General features: G+C 54.1%; 1 protein-coding gene across 16 annotated transcripts in view; it reads right to left on the reverse strand.

The window, feature by feature from the left end:
* GRIN1 (glutamate ionotropic receptor NMDA type subunit 1) overlaps positions 1 to 17,370 on the reverse strand; it is a 37,650-nt gene that overhangs the window by 8,219 nt on the left and 12,061 nt on the right. For 12 of the 16 annotated variants that reach the window (XR_008973498.1, XM_057419303.1, XM_057419302.1 and 9 more), the window contains exons 4-19: positions 14,354 to 14,416; positions 13,469 to 13,569; positions 12,788 to 12,909; positions 12,138 to 12,312; positions 10,471 to 10,615; positions 10,289 to 10,372; positions 8,631 to 8,766; positions 7,619 to 7,746; positions 7,279 to 7,443; positions 6,871 to 6,989; positions 6,136 to 6,248; positions 5,537 to 5,685; positions 4,570 to 4,727; positions 3,934 to 4,095; positions 2,142 to 2,251; positions 834 to 979 (exon numbers count right to left, since the gene is read on the reverse strand). Coding sequence is in view for 15 of the 16 variants with exons in the window: in XM_057419303.1 (XP_057275286.1) it covers positions 834 to 979; positions 2,142 to 2,251; positions 3,934 to 4,095; positions 4,570 to 4,727; positions 5,537 to 5,685; positions 6,136 to 6,248; positions 6,871 to 6,989; positions 7,279 to 7,443; positions 7,619 to 7,746; positions 8,631 to 8,766; positions 10,289 to 10,372; positions 10,471 to 10,615; positions 12,138 to 12,312; positions 12,788 to 12,909; positions 13,469 to 13,569; positions 14,354 to 14,416 (2,076 nt within the window). In the remaining variant the exon portion in view is untranslated. The remainder of the gene's footprint in view (positions 1 to 833; positions 980 to 2,141; positions 2,252 to 3,933; positions 4,096 to 4,569; positions 4,728 to 5,536; positions 5,686 to 6,135; positions 6,249 to 6,870; positions 6,990 to 7,278; positions 7,444 to 7,618; positions 7,747 to 8,630; positions 8,767 to 10,288; positions 10,373 to 10,470; positions 10,616 to 12,137; positions 12,313 to 12,787; positions 12,910 to 13,468; positions 13,570 to 14,353; positions 14,417 to 17,370) is intronic. The other 4 variants (XM_057419314.1, XM_057419309.1, XM_057419300.1 and 1 more) reach the window with 1 other exon arrangement.

The raw sequence follows: 17,370 nt of genomic DNA on the forward strand, positions 1-17,370 counted from the left end.
TCAGGTGATCCAGAGAGAGCCTCCAGATGCCCTAAACTGGGGTTTGGGGGCACCATGGGGCTCAGCCCCAAAACCAAGGGAAGCGTGAGGCTGGTGGCCCATGGCCATGCCCATGGCTCAGTGTCACTGCCAGGAATCACTGTCCCTCCCGCGCATGGAGGTATTCTGGGGATAGGAGAAGCCAGGGAGAACAATGGCCCCATGAAAGGGGCTGTGGGGAGCCTTGGTGCTGACAGGCACCGGCATCGCTGGCTCCCGTGTGGGGAGACGTCTTTGTCTCCAAATGACAAGAGCACGCACCACCTCTTTCAGGAGCTGGTCCCAGGTATGACAAGGGCTGCCACATCCCTGGGGAGCGGGCTGGGTGGGGGAGAGGTGATGGAAACAATCCCTGGAGCATTTCTCCACCCGAGCACTGGGCAGGGATGCTTAGAGACAGTGGATTAACCCTCCTGTGTGCTGGTGAGCATGGCCGAAGCCAGGCAGCAGGGCAGAGCTGCAAGGGCAGCCACGCCATCACTGATTGCTTGGCCAAGACTTGTCATGGATCTGGCACGTGGTCCCCAGCAGCACAAAGTCCCCATCCCAAGCACCATTGGGGCATTCGGGTCAGGTCTCTGTCCTGGTTGTAGCTTGGCATCATCCAAGGACATCTCTCAGGGACAAGGCAGGGGCCCCACCCTAGAGCTTACTGAGTGCCCAGTAAGGCCCAGCTGGAGTTGGGGTAAGGGAGGGAGGGCCCCATGCTAATCCACAGCTCTGCATTCACTGGTTTGGTGAAGGAATGGAAAACGCACCTGTTGGAGATTTGCTCTAAAAACGGTTTGTCCTACCTGCAGGTTTTTCCTCCACACATTAACGGCCGCAAACGCCAGCTGCATCTGCTTCCTCCGCGCGTCCTTATGCCTTTTGTAAGCTATTTCTATGAATATTAAAAATATCCCGGCAACAATACCTCCAGCCACCAGCATAAACACACCTGAAATAAGCAGCAAAGTTACAGGGGGCAATGGCAATTGCAACACGACGCTTCATTTCCTCTGCACCACGCTCAGCAACAGGAGCATTCTCCAACCCAGTGTCCCCTCCCTGGCCCCCTGCCATCCCTCTGCAGTCCTGGAGGGGCTGGGGTGGGGAACCCAGCAGAGCAGGGCTGGTGCTGTGTAGGCTGGCGACCAGGGTGATGGGCAGAAGGGTGATGGGGTGCTGGATGTCCATGCAAGTGCCTCTTGGTCAGGCACAGGGCATGGGCTGTGCTGCAGAGATTCTGAGGGCAGACACCATCCTCTGGGGCTATAGGATTGTTTGGACCAGAAACCCACCTCTGGTGCTCATACTGATTTCTTTGGGGAGCTTTGCACCCTCTGTGCTGCCCTGGGCCAGTTGCAGCCCACAGGGGTCACAATTTTAGGTGTGTCTTAGGAGATGCAGCAAAGTGCTCCCTCTCTCAGTGCTTCTGCCCTGGCCTGTGGTGCTGGTGAGGATGGGGTCTCATCAGACACCTCTCATCTCACATCACTACATTGGCTGGGTGAAGGGCCATTACCATGTTGGCTGGGTGAAGGGCCGTCACTAGGTTGGCTGGGTAAAGGACCATTTTTAGAGCAAAGGGAGAGCAAGTCTGGAGTAATTCTCAGTCTCTGCAAAAGGGGACCCAGAAAAAACCCTTCTGTATTCATTATCCTCCTCCTGCCCCCTGCCCACTGCCCGGGCCCAGCCAGGACACACTCCATGGGGTTGGGGGCTTCCCCTCACCACCACCTCCCTCCTGCAGCAGGATCCTCGCTGCCTCCTTGCCTGCTCTCGCCTCCCCCGAGGTGCTGCTCCCCTCTCTCTGCCTTGGTGACAGCTCTGATCTCACTGTGACAGCGCAGTTTGGCCAGGGCGGAGGGAGGTGGGCAATGGTCAAAGCAGGACAGCCCCACCGATGAGAAAGCCGCCCCAGGGAAGGTGGGGAAAGCTTTGCAGAGCTGCTTCAGGTAAGGTGGGATTGGAGCCCAACAGCAGCCTCCCAGCTCTAGGAAAGCACAAACCCAGAAGAAGCAGAGCTTTGGCCTGAGAGGAGAGCCCCGGAGAGGAGAATGTCTTGAGCGAAAGCAGGCTACCCAGCGAAGAAGAAGAAAGAGGTTTGCAGAACAAACCTGCCATATTTTCAAAGGTGAGTGTTGCTGGGGCATTGCTACGGGAGTCACACTCCTGATACCTCACCCAAGTCTTGTCCAAATCCTCCATGAAGCCGTTCTCGTGGGACCTGGAAGCACAGAGAGACAGGCAGGAGTCACTGGGACCAGCCACAGGCAGCTGGAGCACATGCTCCATCCTAGAGCTTTCAAGAGCTCCATCTGCTCTTGTCTGCAGCCTACGAACACACGAACTGATGGTGTGTGTGCATGCACGGCTGACTGCATGTGTGTGCACACACGTGTGCAGGTAGAACTTTTGCACAGAGAGAACGTGTGGCCTATCTGCAGTGGCTGCCTGCACTTTACGTGTTTGCATTTTGCCCTGCATGCAGCCACTCTCCACATGCACGGGAGCACCCAGAGCTGCCTGGTGCCACTGCCCCTTGTTTGAGAGATGGAGAACTGGCTGGCTGCTGTCAAAAAGAGCCTCATGCAAGCTCGGTTCGCAAGGAGAGGGATGGAGCTGACTGCTGTAAGCAGTGCCTGGAGAGAGGCTGCAGGGAGGTGACATGAGCTATGTCTCCCAGTGCCCTCCTGCATGTTCCCCCCTTCCCAGAGCCACTTGGGAGCTCAGACAGCACCCCAGTCCTGACTGGTCATCACCGGCACCCCTAGATCAGGGCAAAACTTCTGCCTGGCAGCTCCCTCCTGCGCATGGTGAGGGCTGGGACTCCCCAGCAACTTGGTGTCACCTGGGGGGAAGCAAACCACATCCCTGCAGTGCCCATTCCTGCTTGGACAGGTGCTGGATGGAGGTGGGCACAGAGCGCACATCCCACCACAGGTCTCCCTGTGCCTTCCTCCCTCTTGTCCCTGGCACATCCCCCTGCCCTCTTGACTGCATGCACCCCTTGGGCTTCCCCATCCTCTCCCAGCAGGACACCAAGGCCTCCTGCTGCCCCTCCAAGCTGCTCACATTGTTGTCCTAAGTCCCTTCTGTCTCGCTGCTACCCATCCCCATAGTAAGACCACCCTACAGACAGAGTCCCATGGGTGCTTATGTTACCCCGGCTCCTGCTTGTGTCTTCTTTCTCCCTATCCTCTCTCTGAGGCCTTTCATCTCCACACCTCAGGCAGGACCATGGTGGCTCCTGACCCTTGTCTCTCCTTAAAACTAATCTCCCTCCACTTGCTGCTTCCCAGCTGCCCGTTACTCCATCACCACATTCCTCTGGCTGCAGTGAGTGTGGCATTTCTGAACTAATACAACAAAATCCCATTTTATCTGTAATATCAGATCGACTTGCGGTACCCCACACTGCAAGCTAATGCTGGTATAAAGCCTTAGGTGGACTCAGCAGGGGCCCTGATGTATCTCTGCCTAAGAGGAATTGTCAGAATTGGAAGAAAACCCCTGGAACATCAAGCCAGGGCAGTGCAGTGCCAGGCTGAGCTCGCAGAGACCAGTGGAAAAGTGGCAGTACCCTGCCACTGCTCACAAGAACCTGGTGCTGGGTGGCCTCAGGGATGCTCTTTGCCAGCTTTGCCTGTGGTCTAGCATAGCTCCTGCTGCCTGCCCTGCTCTGTTCTGCTCCGCTCCCTTCCTCAGCCCTGCGAGCAGAGCTGGGGTGTGGGTGCCCACCCTGGTTGCTCAGGCACATTCCCTTCACCAGGAGGGACAGGGCAGCCACCAGAGCCCGTGTCCCTGCAGAGGGTTTGGGGAGGAGTGCCAGTGCCTGACACAAGGCTACTTGCATGCTAACACATGCAGCATGCGGGGCAAGCCCCATGCCAAGAGCTGGGTACAGACTTGAGGATGGCCAGGGAGACGTTCTGCTTCCATGGGCTGTCCTTGCGCATCCCGATCCCGAAGCCGGAGCGGAAGAAAAGCTCCCCCGTTGTCACCAGGTCACACTTCTGGGAGGCCTCAAACTCCAGCACCGCCGAGTCCCAGATGAAGGCGTGGAGCTTGCTGGGCAGAGAGAGGACAGGCAGGTAAGGTTGTGCCTGCAGCCACTGTGGGAGCAGTGAGGGTGCTCCCAACCCTAACTTAAACTCGGATTAGCATCACCCTCCTGCAGCAGCATCTGTGCTGGGAGGCAAAAGGGTTGGCAACATTTTGGAGGAGGAGTGTGAGGGGTTCACATGGGACCCAAAGTCACCCAGCCTTGCACAGAAGCAAGCAGAGAGGCCAGAAAGGTAGGCCATGGGCAAGGACAGGTCTCTGACTGTGCCTTTCCTCACAGAGACCTTGTGCTCTCCATCCAGAGACATGGTACGCACTAGAACTAGGAAGATCCCACCCAGCACCAACTGTTCCGGTCCTGTCAAGCCATGCTTTGGCTACAGCTTCCTCCAGGTTTGCATCAGCCCTCCTCATCCCACAGAACCGCAGCTCCCTGGAGCTCTTGCCAGCATGGCCAGGCAAAATGCTGGCCCCACTCACTTGTCCCTCACTGCCTGGATGGCCTCGGCAGCGCTCTCGTAGTTGTGCTTCTCCATGTGCCGGTACATGGTGCTCAGCTCCACCTGCCGTCGGAAGTAGATGTCCACCGAGCTCTGCTTCACCGTGGCGTAGATGAACTTATCAGAGGGGTTGCGCAGCTGAAAGGCAGAGAAAGGGCTCCTGTTTCTTCTGTCCTTCATCAAGCAAACTGCCCCACCCCAAAACCATGCTTCCTAATTTCCTATCTCCTTTGGGGACCTGTTTCCCAGAGAAGATCTTGATCTCAGTGGAGCTGAAGATGCCATGGAGCAGTGGATGCCATTGGGCAGTGGATGCCATGGGGCAGTGAATGCTCTGGGACCACAGTGGTGGGGCAAGGGATGCCATGGCACAGGGACCTTGTGGCACTGAGGATGCAGGAGGCCTATGGATGCCATAGGGCTGGCAGTGCACAATAGGGTGTGGGATGCTGTGGGTCAGCACTGCTGTGGGGCATATTCCTGTGTGCCTGTGCTGGTAAGTTGCGGCTGTACCCTTGCCAGAGCAGGAAATGGGTTTGAGGCATTCTGGTATCTGCTGAGAGTATTGACTGCACCGCTGGGACAGTTTCATTAGCTATAACTCATCTATAATGAATCGTTTCCTCGTTGGTTAGTGCAGGCTCTCCAGGAACTGGCAGGCAGCTCAGTTGGGTATGTGCTGTTCCTGGACAATTATTTTCCTGCTGATGCCTCCCCATGTCTGTTCATTTCCACCCAGCACAGGGTCTCAGACCCACCAACATCAGCCCCAGGCAGAGACTCCCAGGGCTCAATCCCCTGGCACAGACCCACAGCCACATTAAAGGAGGTCTCTGTGGACTGCAGACCACAGTATATGAGTCACGAGGTACCCACTGGAGGCATCCCTGCTCAGAGGTGGGCAGCGGGAGTGTCCTGGGTTCAGAAAGCAAAAGAGGGGTCATTACCCGGGGATCGTTAATGCCCGTAATTCTCTCCTCAGGCCTGTCTAACACCAGGAAGGCTGCCAGGTTGGCAGTGTATGAAGCCACAATGATCATAGCAAAGCCAGCCCACACCATGCCAAGAATACGGGCAGAGAAACTCCGGGGAGCACCTGGAGGGAGAGAGGAGATGAGATTGGCACAACAAGGGCTTGACTTGGCCACCAAAGCTACGTCCGCCCCACATGAAATCAATGGCAGCTACAGATGTGCACCCTCTCGCTGCTGACAGCTCTGCAAGGAGCTTCTGCGCTGCCCAAACCAAGGAACCCAGCTCCTTCCAGAGCATGATGTGCCTCACCCTGATGTATGCGTAATCCTGGGTAGGAGAAGCAGCCCAAGAAAGACCCATTTCCCATCAGTGATAGTCTGCACAAGTGCCACAGGCATGACAACCCCCATCACCAAATCTCCTGCCAGCCTGCTCCAGGGAAGGCTCAGGGGATGAGGTCCCTTCAGGGCATCAGCCCTACCACAAAGGGAGTCAGTGGAAGGGAACTTGTTCCCTCAGCTCAGGGATGGGGCCGCAGGACAGAGCAGTCCCACTGCATGCGGAGATGCACCTTCTCCAATGCCAGAGTTCAGCAGGACTCCCCAGGAGAACCACATGGCCGAGGACAGGGTCAGGGCATCTTCCTCCTCCTCCTCGCTGTTCACTTTGAACCGGCCAAATGGGCTGGAAAACAAGAACCACTTCTCATATCCCTTATTCTGTTCCCCAGGGCAATCCACTGTGCCATAAATGTCCTGATGCTGCCTTACACCACTCATCTCTACAGAATGTGCTTATGCCCTAAACAGCCTTGCATGTGCCCTCTGCATGCAGCTCTGCCCGGCTCATGCTGGTGCTTGTCCCATCACACTGCTCTCCAGGCCAGAAAGATCATCTTATCCTGACCAGCTCAAGCCTCTCCCACTGTGACATGGACCACAGAAGCTTCCAGGCACAGGGCTGAGGTGGGGACAGGCTCCCTGCCCTTCAGAGGAGCTGTCTCGGGGCCAAGGAAGGGGACAAACTCAGAGGCCAGGAGCTGACATTGCCCTTGGCTGGACACCAGCATGGCACCTGGTCTGACAGGCATGTTTCCACTTATCCAAGTGGCAGGTACCCCACATATCTCTCAACTTAGAAGCAGCCAGAGAAGCAAGGAGCCTCAGCCCAGTGTTGAGCTCCTCTGAAAGCCTCTCGAAGGGCTGCAGGGCTGTGCCTGAGCAAGACACTGCAGGGACCAGGGACGGTTCCCAGGAGCATCCCCTCTTGTCCCCTCCAGCCCTTGGGAGACCCAAAGCACGCTCACCTGAATCGGTCTAAGAGGTACAACATCACTGCCACCACGTGCACAGAGAGCCCCACCAGCAGCCACAGCGTGCTCTGGAAAGGCTGCATGAACGAGTCCAAGGTGCTGCGGGGGATTTCCTAGCACAGAGGAGAGAGGTGAGCAGCGCTGGCACCCATCGTGCCTGCATCCAGCCCACCCGACTGCACTCCAGAGGGCCCTGCCCTGCTCTGAGCTCCTCTTGCTCTGCCACATGGGAAAGCTGAGGCTGGAATCCCACAGCAAAGGGTGGGATTAGAAGCCATGCCCTGGGGTGGGCAGGGGGCTGCAGTGGGTGAGCAAGGACATGGTGCGGCATGCACATGTCCGCAAGCTGAGGAGCAAGGGGCACCTCCCCTGTTCTACAAAACATCTCATCCCAGCCCATACCTTCTTCACAAGAATGGTGAGGCCCTGGTACTTGAAGGGCTTGGAGAACTCAATGTACTGCGCTCGCTCGTTGTTGATGGTGAGGGGAGCCACAATCATGTCTGCTTGTCCACTCAGCAGCTCACCCATCATCCCGTTCCACTCCTTCTTGTTGCTGTTGTTAACCTGCCAGGGAGCCAACACAGGATCATCCCAATGCCCTGGCACCTGCCCCCCATAGCCAGGACCCCAAAACTCATGGCACTGCACTCCCCTCCCACCCTTCCTCTGGAGAAGGGACTGGGGGTGTTCCAATACACACAATACAGGCAAAGATATCTCACAGGCTGTGCAAACTCACCCGCTCTTGGGTACCAAATTTACCATCAGCCACCAGGTGAACCTCGTAGGTGAAGTTCATCACCCCTGCCAGCCGGATGAGCAAGTCGATGCAGAACCCGTAGCAGCACAGTGCCACTGTGGGGCGGCCTGTAGGCAGGAGAGAATGGGGGTGATGAGTGGAGGCAGGTCCCTTTGCCAGGGACCCATGGCTGTCCCAGCAAGAGCAGCCACCTGTATGGCTCTGGTTTCTTACAAGATGTAATCACATTGTGCGGGTAGGGCCATTTGCCTTGATCACCATCTCCCACTCCCTCCATCGCCTATGGGTGCTGTCAAACTAGGGCAACAGGTTCTCATTCCTTTGCTGTGTCCCAGTGAGGTGGTCTGAGAGCTGGTGCCACTGACCCACTGCAGGGGTCAGAGGGGCTTGGTGCATGGAGGCTGTGCTGGCATGAACACATTTGGTTCAACCCAGCGCAAGAAACAGCTCAGGGCTGGGGAGAAGCTGTACTCAGGGGAGTGATGGGGCACAGCAGTGCACGTGGACTTGGGCAAGTCTGGCATTGCTAAGAAGCTCCCACTCCCACCAGGTGCTTGCTCCTAACCCTGAAACAGACTTGCCATAACAAAATGGTTTGAAACTGGTGGTGTTAGTGCCCATGCATTAAGTGCTAATGTGCCTCTGGGTTCTCTCTTCTGCTTGAGGTCAAGCCAAAGAGAATTGGAGCATGAACGGAAACATGGGATGTAATACCCAAAACCAGCCCTGGAGTCCACCCAGGAGAGAGAGGATGGGAAAGTCATCTGTTGGGGTCAAAAACCTGGTCCCAGTGCCCAGTCACTGTGCAGCACTACTGTGGGACCGAGCTGACAGGGTGTTTGGGGGCTGAATGCGTTGTCACCTTTCTCCTCATCATCCTCTGGGCCTCTTGTGTGATTGAACACCCTCCCTGGGACCCTGTTTTGGGAGAGGAGCCTTCATCATCTGGGTGGGCTGGGAAAGCCACTGTGCTCACACCAGACTGAGTTACCTGGGATGGTCTCATTGGGTCCAGTGCAAAAAACCTTTTTCACAGGATCTCCATTGATGGTGAATTCCTCCCTGCATGTCCCATCTGCTTGTGTGGGCTTCACATACACAAAGGGCTCTTGGTGGATCGTCACGATCTGCAAGGTGAAGCACAACACCTGCTTGTCTCTGTTCTCCTCCAGAGCAATGCTTCCGTGGGTGGGGAGCTGAGCTGCCCTCTCTATGCAAGCATGGCCAAAAATGCGATGGTGCCCTCCTCAGCTGCCATCTCAGCATATGAAACCATGTGGCCCAGCAGCAGGACCTGGCTTTGGCATGGGAAACATTTGCTTTTGCTGCAACCAGGATCAGTAACAGCCATATCAGCATCCAACTCGTGTGGCACTTTCACCTCGGCCTCAAGGCCTTTCACACCCCTCTCCTTAATGGGGACAGATGAAAGCCACCATATAGCCAGGATTAGTGCCCTGAATGGTGCTCTAGACACTGTCACACTGCCTCAAGCTGATGCAGATATTCCAGTCCTGCCCTGGACCTTTTCAGTAAAGCAGCATCCCAACATATCTGCTCCACCTTTGCAGGAATAAGGGCTCCTTGCCAGTGGGAATGTGTGATTTCCCAGGCTGGACAGCAGGACAAATAAATGGTCATACTGGTAAGACCAGCCTGCCCAGGGTCCAGTCACTGAAGAGGCTACACTGAAGGGAAAGGCATGAGGAGCAAAGCCAGAGTGGAGAGACCTCCTTCCTCCCTGTGTGACCTTCAGCTTCTGGCCATCAGCTCTTCAGGGATTTCCTGACCCAACCCTGCAGCCACCAGCCCTCCCACGCTCCACTGGTTTGTTTAATCACCTTTGGAACCTGTTTCCTTGTGCCTCTGCACTGTCGAGTAGCAGTGGCTCCAGAACTGAACTGTGCCTTAGCCAAAGGAGCCCATTCTTGTATTTCCTGCAAACCTGTGTCAGGTGCTCTCAGGCTCCCAAGACATGAGGAATGGTGAACACCTGATCCTTCCATCCCTTCACTGCTGTTCTCTCTCATATCCTCTTCCCAGCTGTCTCTTTCCAATTGAAATCCACCCTATCTCGTTTGTGTCCAGCTGGCAGCTGTGCTGTAGATCTGGACGCCCTCCAGTACCTTCTACAAGTTAGAATCATAGAATCATATAATGGTTTGGGTTGGAAAGGAACTGAAGATCATCCAGTTCCAACCCCCTGCCATGGGCAGAAACACCTCATATTAGACCATGTCGCTCAAGGCTCTGTCCAGCCTGGCCTTGAACAACAGCAGGGACGGGGCATTCACCACAGGCACCCTGTGCCTGTGCCTCACCACCCTCACAGTAAAGAATTTCATCCTTATATCTAACCTGAACTTCCCCTGTTTAAGTTTAAACCCATCATCCCTTGTCCTATGGCAACAGCCCGTGATGAAGAGTCACTCTCTGGCATCCTGGTAGGCCCCCTTCAGATACTGGAAGGCTGCTATGAGGTCTCCACTGTATGAGTTCTGCTACATCCTCTCCAGTACAGTAGATGCCCTGGGTTTGCAAATGCCACTGATAGCTTCAGAGGCAGTGGAATTGGGAGGCAGATAAACTCACAGACCTGCATGCAAAGAGCTGAGGAGACCTTCCACACCTACTGCCCCTTGCTGTTACCTTCAACTTGGTTGACATCTGATAGCCTTGAGGTTTCTCTGTTTCTCCCCCTGGCCAGATAATCTTCCTGTCATTGGTCAAGACCTGTGATCAGTCCCAGAGGAAGGAGATAGATGTGAGGCCATAGGTAGATGCCCAGCGCGCACACCCCTCCTACCCAACCTGCCCAGGCCTGTACGTACATGGCTGCCATTGTAAATCCCAACTTGGACCAGTTTCCGATTCTGCAGGTTCATGATGCTGTAGTTGGCAAACTTTCTGTCCCCATCCTCATTGAACTCCACCCGGCCAGTGACACCCTCCGAGTACTTGGAGGACATCAACACCCTATGGAGAGAATCACAGTGGGGGCAAGCTAGAAATTCCGGTGTGGGCACCTAAGAAGGCATCAGAAAGGTAAATGCTGTCTTTCAGTTGCCTGCCATATGCCCACTACTCTATAGGAGTCCAGTCAGGGCTACCTATGGTCTGTTCATAGACCCGTGGCCATTCCCTCCTGGTGGATGAAGTCAGTTTCCTGAATGTTGCTCTAACATACCTGTTGTCACTGCCCCTTGTTTTCCACCAGATCAGTCCCATTCCATTAAGGAATGATCTGTCCCACAGTACCCACGGACACCTTCCCCTGGGAGTCCCTTGGGAGCTGTGCCCATGACACCCCTCCTGTTACTTCTGTCTGGCACCAGTCCATCTCAGCCTGGGTAGTGCCCCAGGTATGCACACAGCCCACCAAGGGGAGAACCAGTCCCTAAACCCTAGAAAGACAATAGTGAACACACAGAATTACCCAAGCCACTTGCAGTGCACCACAGAGAACAGGTTTGAACAACTCATGCCAAAGATTGTGTTGCTGCAACGAATGCCAAAAAAGCTGCTCAAATAATCTTCAGGCTTTGCAGGTCCCATGCTCAACAGAACCCAGACTTACAGAAAGGGCATCCCACAGACACCACGATGATGTCTGCTGTCAGCAACCCCTGGCATGAGGGCCCACTGCCAACAGCAACACCCTGGTTGCAGTCCTTCACATAGGAGCCATGCTGCAAAAGCAACTGCTGCTTTACCCAGACCCAGCCTGAAGAAGAGGTTGTTGTGACTCCAGCACCTGCAGTGATGCAGCATGAAACCCCACACAGAACAAGGACTGGGCTCTGGGAAGCACATGCAGCCTCTGCTGATCACACTGCCCACGGCAGCAGGATCCAGCACACGCATGCTCTGATCTGCTGAGAACCCATCACCCAAAACCACAGCATCACTGTTTGCCACAGCAGAGAGCAGCCTGTCCCATGCATGAAGATCTCTTGCACCCATATTTTGCTTTGCAGCACGCTGACCTGTGCCTCAGCCCTGGAATGATCAGCAAGAAACGTGTCTGCAGCACTGAGCTCCAGTCTCAGCAATATCCCCCTACCCTGATGTTGCAGCAACCCCCATTCTCCCCTCTTCTGCCTACAGGATTGAGATCCAGCCTGGAGGAGATGCTGGCCCCCAGATCTCTTCCTTCTAGAGCTGTCTTTGCCCACACTGATCCCAGCTCCCTAGCGTTGCCCAGGAGAGGATGGGTTTGCCATGGATCAAACTGGTGCCAGGCACCAGGATGATGCGTGAACAAAGTGGGGCCAATGCTTCAGCCCATGTCCTGGTTTTCCAAGGAGAGATGTAGCCTTATCAAATCATGCAGTAGAGTCCAAGCAGTCCTGTGCCACACGCCCCAAAGCTTTAGTGACGTATACGCTGAACAAGGCTTCCATGTTGCCCTCCTGCATCTTTTCCACATGCTCCCACCTTTTCCAGCTCTCCCCCAGCAGGTCCTCTGCTCCCTTCAGCAGGACCCCTTCTCAAATACCTCTTGAAAAGGGGTCCCGTCTTCCAGATGTTGGTGTTGCCTACGCAGCCCCGCGGTGGGTCTGTGATGTTCTCCTTCTCAAACAAGTCATGCACAGCCTGGGCCACCACTGCGACAGCATCACTGATGTGGGCTGACTCGTTCTTCCCATTGATGAGCTGCAAACCGATCACTCCTGACGCAAGTAGAGGGGAGGAGGCAGGTCAGTACCCAGGGGTGCACTGGCAGCTCCAGTGTTGCTCTCATGCACAGGGCTTAGAGACCAGCAAGCACATGGTTATGGGGTGAGGACCCCTTGGATGTAGCTGGGCAGTTTCCTGAGCTTTAGGCAGGGGAAGTACCTGTAGCAGTGCTGGGATGCCTGCAGGAGGGGGACTGGGACAGCTACATGGACAGGCTGTGCTCCATCCCCATTGTGCCCAAGCCTTTCCCCCAGGTGATGGTCAGTGAGCTGGGTTTCGAGCATGGCAGCGTGGCCAAGGATGCTGGACTGCTGTGGGCAAGGGGAGCAGACAGCAATGTGTGGGACCCTCCCCTCACTTGGGACCACCATGGCATCGCGTTCCCCAGCCCAAGGGGTCCCCGGGAGGGCTGTGCCACTCGTCCTGGCCCGGCTGGCAGTGGGACAGGCTCCTCTGGCCGGTGCCTACCGTCAGGGGCGTAACGCAGGGCATTGCCTGATATCTCCCGTTCCCCCACCAGCCACACGTAGCCGGAGCCCGTCATATTGAGCATGGCTGCTGATCTGTACACCATGGCCGCATCATCCTCACTGCAATGAGAAGGGAATGGCAATGTGGCTTCAGGTGCTGGATGGCCCCTTTGCTCCTGTATTCACCCTAATGGGGTGGCAGTGCCAGGGAAAACACATCCCCTCCAGGCAGCCTCCTTTGATAACCGCTTCTCTTGGGCAATGGCTGATTCCTTGATGCAATGGGAATCTTTCTCTCCACTTCATCTAATCCCACAGCACCCAGCACTGCTGGGCATCTGCAAGTCTGGCCCATTCCTTATTGTTCACCACCTACAGGCACAGGGTCAATAAGACTTCCCTTCAAAGGTGCATCAGGATGACCAGTAACTACTGCTGCCTTTATGACTGCCAGCACTTTGCAGAACAGCCCAGACATCTCCACCATGCTCATGATTGCAACCTCCCTGGCCAGCAGCATCCAGCACCCACCTGCGACACAGGGCTTTCTGTAGGGTTTCTTTCACTCTCTCCTCGAGGATGACAAGTCACATCTGCACTGCCTGCAGCGCCGGGCAGCGTTGCAAAGGGGAGAGTGAGGACATCAGAGCAGGGAGGGGTAGGGGTGGCTCTGCCTTACCTGGCAGAGAGGATGATGACTCGAGCCTCCAGCTCCTTTGCCTCCAGCAGCAGTGATGTCACATTTTTGGTTCCTGGGTCAAACTGAAGCACTTTCTCAGCCTGTGATTGGTGTGAGCAAAGCTGGTTAGTGCGGGAGCCCCAGGACTGCTTGTGAGAGCCATGCTATCTAGAAAAGGGTCAAGAGAATTCATTAAACTGCACAAAAGTCTGATCTATAAGGTTGGTTATAGCTATTTTTTTTTTCCTTTTCTTTTCTTTCTTTTCTTTCTTTCCTTCCTTTCTTTCTCTTTTAAGGTTTTGACTTTTTGGTTTTGGTTTCATTTTTTTTTGCACTGTGCATGCAAACTGAAGTCAATCAAGACCCAAAAAGAGGCGTGCATTGTACAGGAAAGAGAAAAAGGCTTTGAAATGCAATTGAAAACTCAAACGAGTGTTGTTTTTCAAAAACATGGGAAATGACACAAAAAAAAAAACCATATTGCACAGGGTTAACCTTTGGGAGTAGAAGTGAGCAACTTACACGAAGGAACCGTTTCCTTTGGGGAGGAAAGGGGGTTGATTCAACTTTCCAAAAAAAAAAATTCAAAAGAAAAACTTGCAAGTTAATTACTGGTTCACATGCATGTTTCAAAAATAAATCCTTCCAGGGTCAGCTGGCTACGTTTCCATTCTCAAGTCCAAACCAAGCTATCTCAACATAAAAACGTGCTACCAAGAAACATAGTCACGGATCTTTTTTATTTTTATTTTGCTTTCTTTTCTTTTCTTTTTTTTTTTTCTCTTTCTCTTTTATTTTTCTTTTATTTTATTTTTCTGGTGGCTGTGGCTATTTGTCATTTGCTAGTTAGGTTGGTGGGCGGCGTGCATTTCCATGCATATATACCTTGGGTCCTCGCTTGTTGTCATAGGAAAGTTGGTCGAGGTTTTCATAGTTCCTTTTTTTACTCTGATGAATAATGTGCACAGAGAAAATATGTAGACACAGAAGAATATTATAAACAGTTGAAAATGACGTGTAGTAAAGCAATCCAACATCCACCTCCTCCTCCACTGTTTGCTAAAGGGTCTCTATAACGCTGGAGCTCGCAAAAACCACTATCAGGAGAGAGTGCCTCAGCTCTCACGGGAGCGTCACGGTGCAAAGCCGTACCGGTTAGAGCAAGCCTGAGTGTCACAGCGGTTGCGATGCGGTTGCATTTCCCTTGTGGGACTGGGGAATTCTTCAGCAAGACATTTTTATCTTAAGCTCAGAAACAATCTACGCATCTCTAAGGGCCTAAGTGGTGGGGGGGTTCCATGGAATTACTGTGGAAGTAAAGGACAAAATGTTGTGTACGGAAAGTGCTGGATAAAGGCAAACTGTTACAATTAAGAGTATTAGCATCACTACCATCGGTCTTATCATTACAATCACCCTAAGAGAGTTCACAGCAAGTGAAGTGTCTCAGCTGAACTTCTCACCCCCTGCAAGGAGGGAGCAGCTTTTTGGAGCTCTGTTGCCATCCAAAAGAGAAAGACAAAGCTGTCTACGTCCCATGTTGGCTCAAAGCGTGGCGATATGAAGCAATGGTGATCATGGGATGACATTGCAGCTTTTACCTGGTGCAATGGCTGGCCAAGGGCACCTCGTGGTTCTGCGGCAGCTACTGGAGACCACAGTGCCCATAACCTGGCCCTGCATAGTGGGGGTCACTACTTGGTGGTCTCCGTGCTGCTGGCTGGAGCATCATACCTGGACTAGGGGTGGGTGGCTCAGCGTGCACTGCCCCTGCAGAAAATGGACTGGAGCAGGGACCCTGCTCTTCCCCTTGTCTCCTGCCTGAGCCACTTCTGCTGCTTGGCCCCAAAGGAGCCAGGAGCACGAAACCTACTTCTGGAGGTTTCCTCTCCTCCAGGCAGCATGCTGAGGGTCAACAGCCTCTGCCCTCAGGAGCACTGACCCTGCAGCAGCATGCAAGTGCTCTGTGGATCTTCCTGTGACCATGACAATAACACCAACCTGATTGTGCCTGAAGGATAGTGCTTGGCAGGTTTTGGTGGGACATAGTCTGACCTCTTCTTGGCCTCATCTCACCCCAGCTGGGCAGCCCTGATCTGTGTATGATGTACAGGACATGGCTCTATTCTGATTTCCATTTCACAGCATCTTATGGCAATGAGAACTGATTGCTTCCAGGAACCTGACCCTTTGCACCCCCATAATGCAAGGGTTCATGTTCCCAGGTTGCTCCTTAGGCAGCCAGGTTTTATGTCTGCAAATTGATTTCCAAACTAAATTGCTTGCCTCTTCCTGAGCACTCGGACCAGTCTTTGGCAGGACATTTTGCCAGCTCTCCTTTCTGTGCAGCCGTGTGATCTTTCCTTTCTTCTCCTTGACACAGCTTGACAGGGTTTTTATTGCTCCGAGTTGGGTCCTTGCAAGGAAGAGCATCTGAGGAGGCAAAATCTGCTTGGAGCCCAGGTCTGCCTTCAATTCTGATGACATCCAGTGAGGATTTCTGCAGTGGCTTCTGAGAGTCTGCTCAGATCACAGTGAGCCCTGGAGTAACAACTGCCTCCAAGGAGAGTGGAGCTGCAGCAGGGCACAGTGAATATTCTGCAGCGATGAGATACTGGTTACTTTTCCTCAGGGGCCATCGATTTACCCAGAAACTTGGTCAATCCATCTTGCAGCCTCCAGCTATGAATCACCTTGATGTGCCTGCACCTCGACCCAAGCTGGTCAGCAAAGTGAAGCAAAGTCTTGGGTGCTGCAAGGCTGGAGCTGATGGCACCTGATCACCTCTGCCTGTCACTAGCCTTCTTGCCAGAACTACACCAGTAATGCCTCCTCTCTTTCCTGCAGCCCTTCCCAGTTCCTCAGCCCATGTTTCACACAGGGACCCACAAGTTAAAAATTCACTTTACACCACGTTCTCCAGCACTCACTCAAAAACTGACTGCTTTCATGAGCATCAGTGTCCCAGAGAAGAGCCAGCACACCAGGGACCTGCCACCTCTGACTTGGAAACACTCTCATTGTCACAGCATCTGGAACTCTCTCCTGAGCCTGAGCTTGGTGCGTGGTGGCCTGCCCAGATGCATGAGCAGACTTGTATTGGGATGAAGCAGTGGCTCCAGATGGAGAGTTACTGCAGGTGAGCCCCTGACCCATGGCAGATCCCCCAGGTGCTCAGGGACTGTGATCAGAGCCTTGAAGAGATGGAGAGCAGGTCTCCTGACCGCTCCTGCCCTGAGGCCCCGGCTGCCCCTGTGGAGGCTGGGGAGGGGTCCAGGGCACCGCTTCATGGCATGAAGAGAGTCAGCACAGCAACGACCAGAGGAGCAATTAGACAGCAGAAGAGACTGAGGAAGGCAGGAAAGCCCCAACAGGTATCAAACACCTTCAAGACCAGTCAGACCAGTGAGTTTGACCAGAGCAAGCTCCTCAAAGGAAAAAGAAACAAGATGTGGTGGCACTACATGAAGGGAAGACAAGGTGACCTGCCACCACAGAGCACATGCCCCAGGCTGGAGGATGGCCAGGGCAATTGCAGTAGCCCAGTGGCTGCCAGGAGACACCCAGACATGTTACAGAAGCAAGGCAAATGTGGGGCAGGTCAGAGGACAGACCCTTCATCCCCCATCTTTCAAGCCCTAGATCTCAAATGGTTTCCTGTAGGATGGGCAGGCAGAAGAAGAAAGGCACCCTGTGCCTGAGAGTGCTGTGTGGAGCAAGCAGGGAGTGGAGGCATGAGAGGGAGCAGGGATGCTGAAAGGGATGCACAGGAGCTGCAGGAAAACAGAACATGGAAATCAAAATCTGCAAGGACAGGGATGACTGTCAATGGGAACAACCTTTTCACAGCTCTGTCTGGGTGAGGAACACTGGGCTTTGGTGAGAAATAGTGTCCCTCTGCC

This window comes from Pezoporus wallicus, unplaced genomic scaffold, assembly GCF_028554395.1.
Source record: "Pezoporus wallicus isolate ANWC-B61680 ecotype Strahan unplaced genomic scaffold, APGP_CSIRO_Pwel_v1 contig_10790, whole genome shotgun sequence".
Classification (NCBI taxonomy): domain Eukaryota; kingdom Metazoa; phylum Chordata; class Aves; order Psittaciformes; family Psittacidae; genus Pezoporus; species Pezoporus wallicus.